Source organism: Pagrus pagrus (assembly GCF_965226575.1).
Source record: "Pagrus pagrus genome assembly, chromosome: 12".
NCBI classification, from domain to species: domain Eukaryota; kingdom Metazoa; phylum Chordata; class Actinopteri; order Spariformes; family Sparidae; genus Pagrus; species Pagrus pagrus.
Window position 1 is genome coordinate 377,501 of NC_140196.1, and position 12,500 is coordinate 390,000.

Consider the following 12,500-nt stretch of genomic DNA (forward strand, 5'->3'; position numbering starts at 1 on the left):
TGGTGGTTCTGAGTCTGTGGTGGTTCTGAGCCTCTGTGGTGGTTCTGAGTCTGTAGTGGTTCTGAGTCTGTGGTGGTTCTGAGTCTGTGGTGGTTCTGAGCCTCTGTGGTGGTTCTGAGTCTGTGGTGGTTCTGAGCCTCTGTGGTGGTTCTGAGTCTGTGGTGGTTCTGAGTCTGTTGTGGTTCTGAGTCTGTAGTGGTTCTGAGTCTGTGGTGGTTCTGAGTCTGTGGTGGTTCTGAGTCTCTGTGGTGGTTCTGAGTCTGTGGTGGTTCTGAGCCTCTGTGGTGGTTCTGAGTCTGTGGTGGTTCTGAGCCTCTGTAGTGGTTCTGAGTCTGTGGTGGTTCTGAGTCTCTGTCAGATGGGGGATTGGACCCTCGTGGACGAGGACTGACCTGAGCCTTGAAGAAGGCCGTCTCACACGGTGGGTTGTCCTTACTGTTCCCGGCAACGTTCCCTCGTTTGATGTCTTTGACAGACAAGTTCTTGATGCTGAACCCGATGTTGTCTCCGGGCAGAGCCTCGGCGAGAGACTCGTGGTGCATCTCCACAGACTTCACTTCTGCGGTCAGATTCGGAGGAGCAAATGTTACCACAAAGCCCGGCTTCATGATTCCTGTCTCCACCCGACCCACCGGCACTGTCCCGATACCTGAAACCACAGAACACAGTCCATCAGCTCCCCAGGACTCCTCTAAGAGTCCCTCAGCAGTCCATGATGAAGAAGGTACCAGCACGTGTCAGGTGTACTTCAGTCCCTGAGGAGATATAGTCACCTCCGATCTTGTAGACGTCCTGCAGAGGGATTCTCAGAGACTTTTTTGTGGGTCTCTCAGGAGGGATGATGCTGTCCAGAGCTTCGAACAGAGTCTTTCCAGATGCGTTCCCTTCTGACCTCTCAATGCTCCATCCTTTAAACCACATCATCTGTGGGGAGACACGACTTCACTCAAGCTGCAACTCCATTCACCAGAACCATCAACAAGTTCTGAACCTCGTCTCTTAATCAAAACACTGACAATCCCTCTGAAGCCCTTCAGTATCTTCAGCCATTAATGTGTCCATTAATCATCTTCACATATGTCAAGTAACGTGCAGATTAACACATAATTGTTCTTTATCTGTTAATTAATGAGTTCTTAAGGTTCTTAGTGGACTTCATGACTTCCATTTTGTTTCTGGACACACGTGAAGCGGTACGCAGTCCTGCCGGGTGTCGTGACAGAAGTAGTGACCTCACATATAACTGTTACCTTGCACTGTTTCATTACACCTTTCAGTGAAGTGCGAGCTGTTTGACCTCCCTGATTCATAGGAAACTGTTTGTGCACAATAGCGTCCTGTGCACCCCTGATGCTTATCAGTTGCATGTGGGTACTTTGAAGGCCGCTAACCCTAACCTCCCTTTTGTCTTGTCCTCCTTCTATTCTCTAAACTGTGACTTTCACTGTAACTTGATGTCAGTCCCACCCAGGACGCCCTGATGTGGCGCTGGCATTTCAGCTGAACTGGTTGGCCCTGTTTACTGTTTACTGTTTACTCTTTACGATGTTTTCTGATTCGTCCTTTATTTGTTCACTTCTACCACACCGATGTGTTCAGTGTTCCTCAGGACTGAGCTGCAGCCTTCAACATAAAGTCTTCCTCCATTCTCAGTAATGATAACTCGTTTCTGTCTCTACATCTCTTAAGTGAATGTAGTTTGCTGTGTTTTCAGATGACCAGGAGGCATTTTTTGCATCCTACTGCTTTTCTTAAAAAAACCTGCACTACTCTGCTTCTGATTGGTTTACCCTGATATTGTTATGCAAACCCAGTCTAGATGAAACTGTGATCACAGAGGCTGTGTTCTCTGTCTGTTTTTCTCGTGGTTGGTTTGAACAACAAACATCCTGCGGCGGTTCATTCAGCAGATTCTGAGCTGTTTCCCCAGTTAACAGATCGACCACTCTGGCCTCCGACCTGAGATGGTCTGGAAGAGCGGCAGCAGGCCCAGGTCACAGTCTGCTGTATCAACACTGCCGCTGGATGTTTGTTGAACCACAACAGCAAGAAAAAGAGACACAAGCAGAGCTCCACGTAACACAGCCCATAGGAAGGCACAATCAATGCAATCGACAAAGGTAACCAATCAGAGACAGGGTAGGGCAGGTCTGGCAAGAAAAGCAGTGGGATCCATACTGAAGTGTTAAAGGGTTCCTTACCTTGTCTGATGTTTCGAGCATGTTGTCTCCGTGAAAGCCGCTGATCGGGATGTAGGCCACAGCCTTTGGGTTGTATCCGACCTTCTTGAGATATGCGCCTATCTCTTTAACCACCTCTTTGAAGCGTGCCTCACTGTACCCGGCAGAGTCCATCTTGTTGACAGCTACAATCATCTGCTTGACGCCTAGCGTGTTCGCAAGCAGAGCGTGTTCTCTCGTCTGACCGTTTTTACTGATTCCCGCCTCGAACTCTCCAGTTCCTGCTGCCACAATCAGCACGGCACAGTCAGCCTGTAGTGAAATCGATGACATCATCAGTGACATCATTACTGAGATCAATAATGTAAACATCCTGCATCAGTGGTTAAGTGTTAAGCATAAGTGTCCTATGACAAGCAGTGTGACATCAGAGGTGGGCAGGACCTGGGAGGTTCCAGTGATCATGTTCTTGATGAAATCACGGTGTCCTGGCGCGTCGATGACGGTGATGTAATATTTCACAGTCTCAAACTTCCAGAGCGCAATGTCGATGGTGATGCCACGCTCACGCTCCGCCTTCAGCTTGTCCAACACCCAGGCGTACTTGAAGGAACCTTTCCCTATCTGTAACCATGGAAACAGTTCAGCCAATCAGATGCCTGGACAGCTCACAACCCATGGGGTAAAACAGCATTGAAATATACAGTATGACTGAAATGTACTACAGTATCAGTGAGGTGTACTACAGGATCAGGGAGGTGTACTACAGTATCAGTGAGGTGTACTACAGGATCAGTGAGGTGTACTACAGTATGACTGAAATGTACTACAGTATCAGTGAGGTGTACTACAGTATCAGTGAGGTGTACTACAGGATCAGGGAGGTGTACTACAGTATCAGTGAGGTGTACTACAGGATCAGTGAGGTGTACTACAGTATCAGTGAGGTGTACTACAGGATCATACAGCTCTAAATGTCATTAATCGTTTGTAAATGTGAGTTCAGGGGATAATTAAAGGTCCAGTGTGCTGGATTTACTGACATGTAGTGAACCAACTGAATACCCCTCGTCTCTCCCTCCCCTACAGTCCCTCTCTCTCTGTCCAGTGTTTGATTTGTCTGCTCTGGGCTCCTGTAGAAACATGGCCGACTCCCTCTGATTACACACTCATCACTAATATTATATTGAAATCCTGCACACTGGAGCTTCAATGGCAGGGCCGGCCCTGGGCATAGGCAGTATAGGCGAATGCTAAGGGTGCCGTCATCCACGGGGGGCGCCGCAAGCGGGGGAGAAAATAATAATAATAATAATAATAAAACTGTAACGTTGTGGGGTAGCTGGGTAGCTAACGGAAGAACGGGAGGAGAGGAGATCAAAGTTGCTAGCTCAACTGAGCCCAGATTTATTCCCTGGCCGAAGCACAGCTAACCCGAGGTTGAGGGGTCCCCGGGAAAACTACAGAACAGCGTGGCTAACCCTCTCAACTCAGGAACTCTTTCTCTCGGTTGCTCACACACTTTTTCTCCCGGTCATCTTCCTAACTCCTCCCTGTCGTAACACTGTCGTAAAAATAACACACATCATCCCCTCCCTTCCCTGAACACATATATCGGCCCCTCCCCACTACGGTGGACACCTCCCTCAATTTAACACACTGTAATACTACACATAACATCAGTAAATCACCCAGCGTTACAACACTATTTTTTACCAGCGCTATTACTAATATTATTTCGAAATATTATATGAGCCCACAGCAACATAACTTCATAGCAAAGCCTATTAAATAATGGAGAGGCCTTTCTTCTGGGTTCCTGGCTCGTTGCACTGTGCCTGCCCTCTGTGAGGGAGGGGGGCTGCCTGAATCTGACCGGTCCGTGACCCAAGAGAGACATTTATTGATACTGTACGGAACCACAATGTCCAAAAGACTGAAACCATCCGGCGCCCAGGGAAGGAAAAGAAGGAAAGAAGAGGAAGAAACACGTGAAAAAGAAAGAGATACATAACGTCAGTGTGATGAAGTGAATGAAACTAATAGTTTAATGATCGAAGTTACCTTGTTGGAGCAGAGTGTTAGCTTGCTAGCTTACTTCGGACGATAGTAGCATTGTTTAATAATCAGTAAATAGCTGAGTCGACATAAGTTAATGTTACTGCACCTTAAACTCATCAGGGACATTTGGAAAGTTAACGTCACCTGTTCAGGTGTTATTTTAACCTGTCAGCTGTGTTTCCTGCTTGTATGTCAGTTAAAATGCTGTTAGTTGTCCATCCACTTCATATGTAACAGGGCAGCCTTTGGTTTATTGTGTCACACTTTATGTTTGTTAAAGTTTACATCAGTGTTAGAGTGAATTACTGTTAATACTCCATACCTTAGCTTTCCCATATCATTCATAGGCTACATATATATATATATATATATATATATATATATATATATATATATAGCTATATATAAGTTTCACTGCACTTTACTTTAGTCTATATTAGTCTTGTACAGCACACACCAAGCATCTGTTAAAATGTAACATCCAGTGGTCACATATACTTCTCTTCTCTCTTCAGATGCACTTTTAAAATACTTCACCACCACCTGAGTGACACAGCATCAGGTGCTGCTGTCCTCCACCTCAGCACACCTGAGTGACACAGCATCAGGACTAAAGGCTGCACCAGTAGACCTGCTGACTGGCCATCTCTTCTAACTGACACAGTAAGAAAGGAGTTAGTTCACAGAGGAACATTTCAAATAAAAAACAGTTACACATTTCCCAAAAACAAAGATGGGAGAAAGTGTCCACATGACTTTTTTACCAGAGTCTTAGTCAGTGGGGAAGAAATCAGAGGAAGCTGGCTGCTGTTATTAAAACAAGACTGATAGCTTGCACTGCTTCTGCTGCGAAGGTTTCCTCCCAAAGAATACGCACTGTTTTTATTTTGTATGTAAATAGAATATTCTGTAATGTGTTTGTGCAACACCTTATTTATATTGTATTTTTAATTTATCACTTGTTTCTTTCTTAAGCTTTTATTTGGTGTGATATTTTTGACTTAAAAGAAATAAAATCTTGAACACATACATGCAGTTTCTGTGTGAGTGTATGAAAACTGATTGTGAAACTGACTGTGATGCGAGGGGGCGCCAGCCAAGATCTTGACTAGGGCACCAAATTGGTCAGGGCCGGCACTGTTCAATGGAGAGAAATATATTAACGTGTTGTAACTGATTATCTGCACAATCTATTATTTTTTAGGATTAAATATCTCAAATTATTAAAATATAAGGGACAAAACTTCTTCAGATACATTCTGCTGTACAATATACACAGGCTACATAGTATTTGTACTGTAAGGGCTGTGTAAGAGGATGTGTGGTCTGAAATTATATATCATATTATATTACATTTATATTTCTAATGAATTATCCACCATCACAGATGTTAAACTTCCTCATGTCATCATACTTTTATTTTAATTTCATAACATCCTGCTTTTACACACCAGAAGTCCACAGTGTGTGACGTTGTCTTAAGGTGGACTCTTGAGTGTGTTAAGACCTTCAGTGTTTTAAAAAGAATAAGAACTATTTTCATTTCATTCATAAAATATGTTGAAAAGAAGAAACAGTCTTTGTGCTGGCAGCAGCTGTGTCCATGTCAGCTGATGCAGCAGGAAGTGACACGACGTGTGTTTGCACCAGAGGACTGCTGGTGTCACTTTATTTTTCCGAGAAAGCCATCACATGGATTATTATAGTTTCTTAATCTTTTTAATGTAATGGTGTAATTCCAATTACATGTAATCTATTACTACCAAACCCTGGTAGTACTGCAGTGTCACTGACCTCATTTGCCTCCTTCTCAAACTTCTCGATGGTCCTCTTATCGATTCCTCCACACTTGTAGATCAGGTGACCCGTCGTGGTCGATTTCCCAGAATCCACGTGGCCGATGACCACGATGTTAATGTGAACCTTTTGCTTAACCCTGTCCATGACTACACACACACACACACACACACACACACACACACACACACACAGGTGAGACAAACAGGAAGACTTATTTAGATGTTATTTAACCCTTTTCAAGCTTAAAATCTTCACTGTAGCTGCTGAGCTAACAGTGTTAGTGTCCTTCCAGTGGGCATATACTGTATATATATATATATATATATATACAGTACAGACCAAAAGTTTGGACACACCTTCTCATTCAATGAGTTTCCTTTCTTTTCATGACTATTGACATTGTAGATTCACACTGAAGGCATCAAAACTATGAATGAACACATGTGGAAATATGTACTTAACAAAAAAGTGTGAAACAACTGAAAATACGCCTTATATTCTAGTTTCTTCAAAGTAGCCACCTTTTGCTCTGATTACTGCTTTGCACACACTCTGCATTCTCTTGATGAGCTTCAAGAGGTAGTCACCTGAAATGGTTTTCACTTCACAGGTGTGCCCTGTCAGGTTTAATAAGTGGGATTTCTTGCCTTATAAATGGGGTTGGGACCATCAGTTGTGTTGTGCAGAAGTCAGGTGGATACACAGCTGATAGTCCTACTGAATAGACTGTTAGAATTTGTATTATGGCAAGAAAAAAGCAGCTAAGTAAAGAAAAACGAGTGGCCATCATTACTTTAAGAAATGAAGGTCAGTCAGTCCGAAAAATTGGGAAAACTTTGAAAGTGTCCCCAAGTGCAGTCGCAAAAACCATCAAGCGCTACAAAGAAACTGGCTCACATGAGAACCGCCCCAGGAAAGGAAGACCAAGAGTCACCTCTGCTGCGGAGGATAAGTTCATCCGAGTCACCAGCCTCAGAAATCGCAGGTTAACAGCAGCTCAGATTAGAGACCAGGTCAATGCCACACAGAGTTCTAGCAGCAGACACATCTCTAGAACAACTGTTAAGAGGAGACTGTGTGAATCAGGCCTTCATGGTAGAATAGCTGCTAGGAAACCACTGCTAAGGACAGGCAACAAGCAGAAGAGACTTGTTTGGGCTAAAGAACACAAGGAATGGACATTAGACCAGTGGAAATCTGTGCTTTGGTCTGATGAGTCCAAATTTGAGATCTTTGGTTCCAACCACCGTGTCTTTGTGCGACGCAGAAAAGGTGAACGGATGGACTCTACATGCCTGGTTCCCACCGTGAAGCATGGAGGAGGAGCTGTGATGGTGTGGGGGTGCTTTGCTGGTGACACTGTTGGGGATTTATTCAAAATTGAAGGCATACTGAACCAGCATGGCTACCACAGCATCTTGCAGCGGCATGCTATTCCATCCGGTTTGCGTTTAGTTGGACCATCATTTATTTTTCAACAGGACAATGACCCCAAACACACCTCCAGGCTGTGTAAGGGCTATTTGACCAAGAAGGAGAGTGATGGGGTGCTGCGCCAGATGACCTGGCCTCCACAGTCACCGGACCTGAACCCAATCGAGATGGTTTGGGGTGAGCTGGACCGCAGAGTGAAGGCAAAAGGGCCAACAAGTGCTAAGCATCTCTGGGAACTCCTTCAAGACTGTTGGAAGACCATTTCAGGTGACTACCTCTTGAAGCTCATCAAGAGAATGCAGAGTGTGCGAAGCAGTAATCAGAGCAAAAGGTGGCTACTTTGAAGAACCTAGAATATAAGACATATTTTCAGTTGTTTCACACTTTTTTGTTAAGTATATAATTCCACATGTGTTAATTCATAGTTTTGATGCCTTCAGTGTGAATCTACAATTTTCATAGTCATGAAAATAAAGAAAACTCTTTGAATGAGAAGGTGTGTCCAAACTTTTGGTCTGTACTGTATATATATATATAAATATATATATATATATATATATTTATATATAAATATATATATATATATATATTTATATATATTTATATATATATATATTCTGCTGTACAATATACACAGGCTACATAGTATTTGTACTGTAAGGGCTGTGTAAGAGGATGTGTGGTCTGAAATTATCCATCATATTATATTACATTTATATTTCTAATGAATTATCCACCATCACAGATGTTAAACTTCCTCATGTCATCATACTTTTATTTTAATTTCATAACATCCTGCTTTTACACACCAGAAGTCCACAGTGTGTGACGTTGTCTTAAGGTGGACTCTTGAGTGTGTTAAGACCTTCAGTGTTTTAAAAAGAATAAGAATTATTTTCATTTCATTCATGAAATATGTTGAAAAGAAGAAACACAGTCTTTACATTAAAGAGCACATTGTAATAAACAGTAGTAACTTTTGGCTCTATCAGTTCATCAGCTCGGCTGGTTGAAGGTGTGCGGGGGGTCAGCGGGGGCCCTCAGACTGGTTCATCTGGCTCCTCCACTGCTCCACCTCCTCACACCCTGTTCAGCTTTCTCTTATTATTATCTGTTTAACGACGTTTTTCACTGTAAAACCTTCAAAGCTTGTTTTATCTTCAGAGAAACTTTGATCGTAACATTTCCTTTGTATAGAAAATCGCCATCGGTGTATGAATGTGTGTGTGGACGGGTGAATCTGACAAGTGTTGTAAAGCACTTTGAGCGTTCAGTACACTGGAAAAGTGCCGTAGAAATGCAGGTCCATTTACCAAAATAGAATTTAAACCAAAGATCATTTTGCATCAGAACAAACCCAAATTACTTCCAGAAACATTTGAAATCCTCAAAATGAAACTAGCAGAACAGGCAGAACATTCAAAAACAAAGACAACAGATTAAAGGGCGTCTTACTGTGTGTTTGGTCCCTGCAGAGCTTCAGGTGGATCAGTGATGTGAAAGAACTTCACCTTCTCCCTCCATCCTTATATACAACAACCAGCTGCAGCCTCCAGCCAATCACAGCCGGCCTCCCTCTGGAGATAATTACTGTGCCGAACAGGATGGGCGGCCCCACAGGATCCGTCTGTCCGTCCTGACTCTACGTTCAGTTGGCACATGCTGATTGGCTGAGCAGCTGCCACACCTGACGACGGCCTGAAGGTAAGAAAACATGAAAAACAAGAAAAACACAGAAAGCTGTGTTCTTTCTTCAGGAGACCCTTCAAGCAAAGGAACCACAGGACTCCACCCACCAAACTCTGTTCATAATACTCAACATTTAACACGCACTGCAACATGTAAAAGTCATCCACCCACATAACCCACAGTCATGAGAAGGAAATGCATTTCTTCATTAAGGGATTTTCAAACTAAGGTGTTTTTTTTTAAGTTTGACTTTTCAAATTAAAGGTAAATTAATAGGACTGATTCATGTTCCTGACTTTTGACTGTAGTTTTAAACTGGTTAGCTGAGCTCTTTGTCTTTGTTATCAAGCAGCTGCAGGACCGACAGAACCGGTCCTGACAAGTGTTTCAGTGAAGGGGGGAGGGTCCCCTCAGGTCCTGCGGGGCCCCGAGGCGTCGGAGGCGCCGGACGTTGATACCTGAAGCAGCTTCACTCACAGTAAACACATTCCTTCAGTTTACTGCAGGTTCAAACACACAGCGAGCAGCAGCACGACTCTGTGTGTTTGCTCAGTCTGAAGAACCAACAAACAACTTTATGCTGAATTTACCAAGCTGAGCCGAGCCGAGCCCGACATGGACTGAGGGCTGGATCCTGGTCCAGGCCTCCTCACCAAGAGGGGGCCGGATTAATTCATTGACGTGTGTGTCAGTGCGCAGGAAAACATATTCAGTGAAAGTTTTCCATCTGGATCAGGAAAGACACATTCAAATCCGACCACACGAGTACGAACACTGAAATATAAAAGTCATAATAGTAAAAGTTTATTGATACATCAGCGCCGCGTCGGAACAGACGTCATGAAGAAATGAAGAGTCATGTACAAAGATAGAAATAAAGCAAAGAAGCAGCTGAAACACAAGACGAGATCAAATATAAAAATAATCAATGATGTGTAGACGAGTCCTGACGGACGGTGTCGCGGCCCTGAGGCGCCTGAACCCGACTCCACCTTGAGCCGGTGATGTCACACATGGACCTGTCCACAGTCACTCTCTCCAAATCCATCTTCGATCTCCAGACGTGCAGCGTTTTAAAGACACATTGTGATTAATAAATACATTCATTGATTTTGAAGGATTCAGTTTGGAGCTGCAGGTGAAGATGATTCTTATTATTGATCTGCAGATTGATTGATGAATCATTAAGTCTATAAAAAGTGTTTTCTCTGGACTCTGACTGCAGCAGATTCTCACAGTCAATTCATCGGTTATCACGTGACACAGTGACAAATATTCCTGATTCAAGTGTTTTACTGTAACAATTCAAATTTAATCACATTTTAGTCTTTTCGATGACGATCACTGATAATGACTGATGATCACTGACGATGATTGAAGCTGCGTTCAAAGACACAAAACAACATCCACAAAGAAAAGAAGACCATCTGTCTGTCACTGGAAACATTCAGCTCCTCCTGATGACTCCTCTGATATCTTGTGTCAGGTTGTTTCTCAGAGCTGCTGCCGTGGAAACGAGACAAACTGGTCTGAGATCAGCCCTCCAGCTGTTTGAACTGGTTTCAGAGAGAAACTAGCTCTAACTGGTTCCATCAGTGAACCAGTTCTGGATCAGGCCTGGTTTCAGTATTTATCACTCATTGTGCCATCCTGATGTCACAAAGTCCCACCGGACCTGTGTGTTGTTGTTGTCGTGAGATCCAAGATGGTGGAATAAAAACAGCAACAGTACCAGTGGTGTTCTTGTCTGCAACAAACCGAATCATCACAAGCAGACGTGTCCCTGAGGAAAAGTCCACAGAACCAACATCTGGTTCAGCCCAGTGAGAACTGCTGATGTCTGAACACAAAGCTGGCTGACTGTGCACCTTCAGCTGAGAGTGAGACACTTGTTCACTCAGCCTGAAGAACAAACAAACAACTTTATTCTCTAAAGAAAGGTGATTTACAGAACCACACTGGGTCGACGTTTCCTGATTTTGCTGTGTCATAATAAAAGCTTTTAAATATGTTAATAACAGACTTTTATTGTGACGAATTTAGAGGACATGAATGAGTTTGTCAATAAATTAGCGTAGCTTCGTTAGCAGCTCCTCTATTTGTGCTGCAGGGAGGAGGAGTGTTTACAGACATGTCATCAGAAACTGACACACCTTGCAGCAGGTAGCCCGTCGTCATGGAGATATTCAGTCGGACAGTGTGACCTCAGCAGCCGAGTGATTCCAACGTTTTGCATGAAACAGGAAGTTGTAACTTGATTGTAGATGATCCAATCTGCCCCAAATTTCACGTTTGTGTCCCGGTGTGAAGACGACACCTGCTGGTGGCAGGAAGTGGTGGAGCTGGAGCGGAACTGGAGCATTAGTGGGACCAGTTCATGTTGTCTGGAGCCACAAAGTGAACACAGGAAGTCAAAGTGCGTCCACAACACATGATGACTGTTGTCAGTCAGCACTGCAGCTTAGCTCCCAGTCTGGACTTGTTGAGGTATTTGTACTTTACTGGAGTAATTTGTACTTTACTGGAGTAATTTGTACTTTACTGGAGTAATTCCATGTTTTGCTTCTGACACTTCAGCTCCACATTCATCTGACTGTGTTAGTTAGTTTAGTTTAGTTAGTTTAGTTTAGTTTAGTTTAGTTTAGTTAGTTTAGTTAGTTTAGTTTAGTTTAGTTTAGTTAGTTTAGTTTAGTTAGTTTAGTTTAGTTAGTTTAGTTTAGTTTAGTTTAGAACGATGATTTAAAAAACCTTTTCTGGGGAAAACCTCACAAAGTCAGAGCCTGCACACACACACACACACACACACACACACACACACACACACACTATGGCGGTAGAATCGTGTCATAATGCGTGCGCACCTATCAACTGAACGTGTCACACGCGCGTGCTTTGACGCCTGTGCAGCGAGCAGCGCCTGACGTGTAATGTAGTTTCCTCATTGACTTATAATGGTCCCCCGTTCACACGCACGTTCACGCGTATGACTGCTGCACGCCGGTAATCACACTACGCGTAGTGACTACGCGTAACATTCATGCGATTTTATACGAACGCACGCACGCACGCACGCATGAAGATAATTGAGCATTTTTGTCACACGCTCACATGTAGGCGGAAATGACGTGCGCAAACTATGTCACGCGTAACAAGATGCTGCGTGCGTACGAAGCAGCGTGCGCACGTCTGTCTGTCACTGTTTGACAAATGTTGTCACGCGTTCACACACGCGTGCGGTCGCAGTTTCTGATGTGCGACCGGAAGTTGATCTGCACCGTGCGCAACACACCGCGTACGTGAACGCCTCGCGTAGTTGTTCTGTGTTCCATGTTCATC

The 12,500-nt window shown here is 43.7% G+C and overlaps 1 protein-coding gene across 1 annotated transcript in view; it reads right to left on the minus strand.

Moving 5' to 3' along the window:
• Positions 1-8,980, minus strand: part of LOC311266125 (elongation factor 1-alpha-like) — a 10,724-nt gene extending 1,744 nt beyond the window's left edge. Inside the window, exons 1-6 of the mRNA XM_084368321.1 lie at positions 8,931-8,980; positions 6,036-6,187; positions 2,625-2,804; positions 2,202-2,492; positions 774-924; positions 393-649 (exon numbers count right to left, since the gene is read on the minus strand). Of these exons, the coding sequence (XP_084224447.1) occupies positions 393-649; positions 774-924; positions 2,202-2,492; positions 2,625-2,804; positions 6,036-6,185 (1,029 nt within the window). The 5' untranslated portion in view covers positions 6,186-6,187; positions 8,931-8,980. The remainder of the gene's footprint in view (positions 1-392; positions 650-773; positions 925-2,201; positions 2,493-2,624; positions 2,805-6,035; positions 6,188-8,930) is intronic.
• Between the last annotated feature and the right edge of the window lie 3,520 nt (positions 8,981-12,500).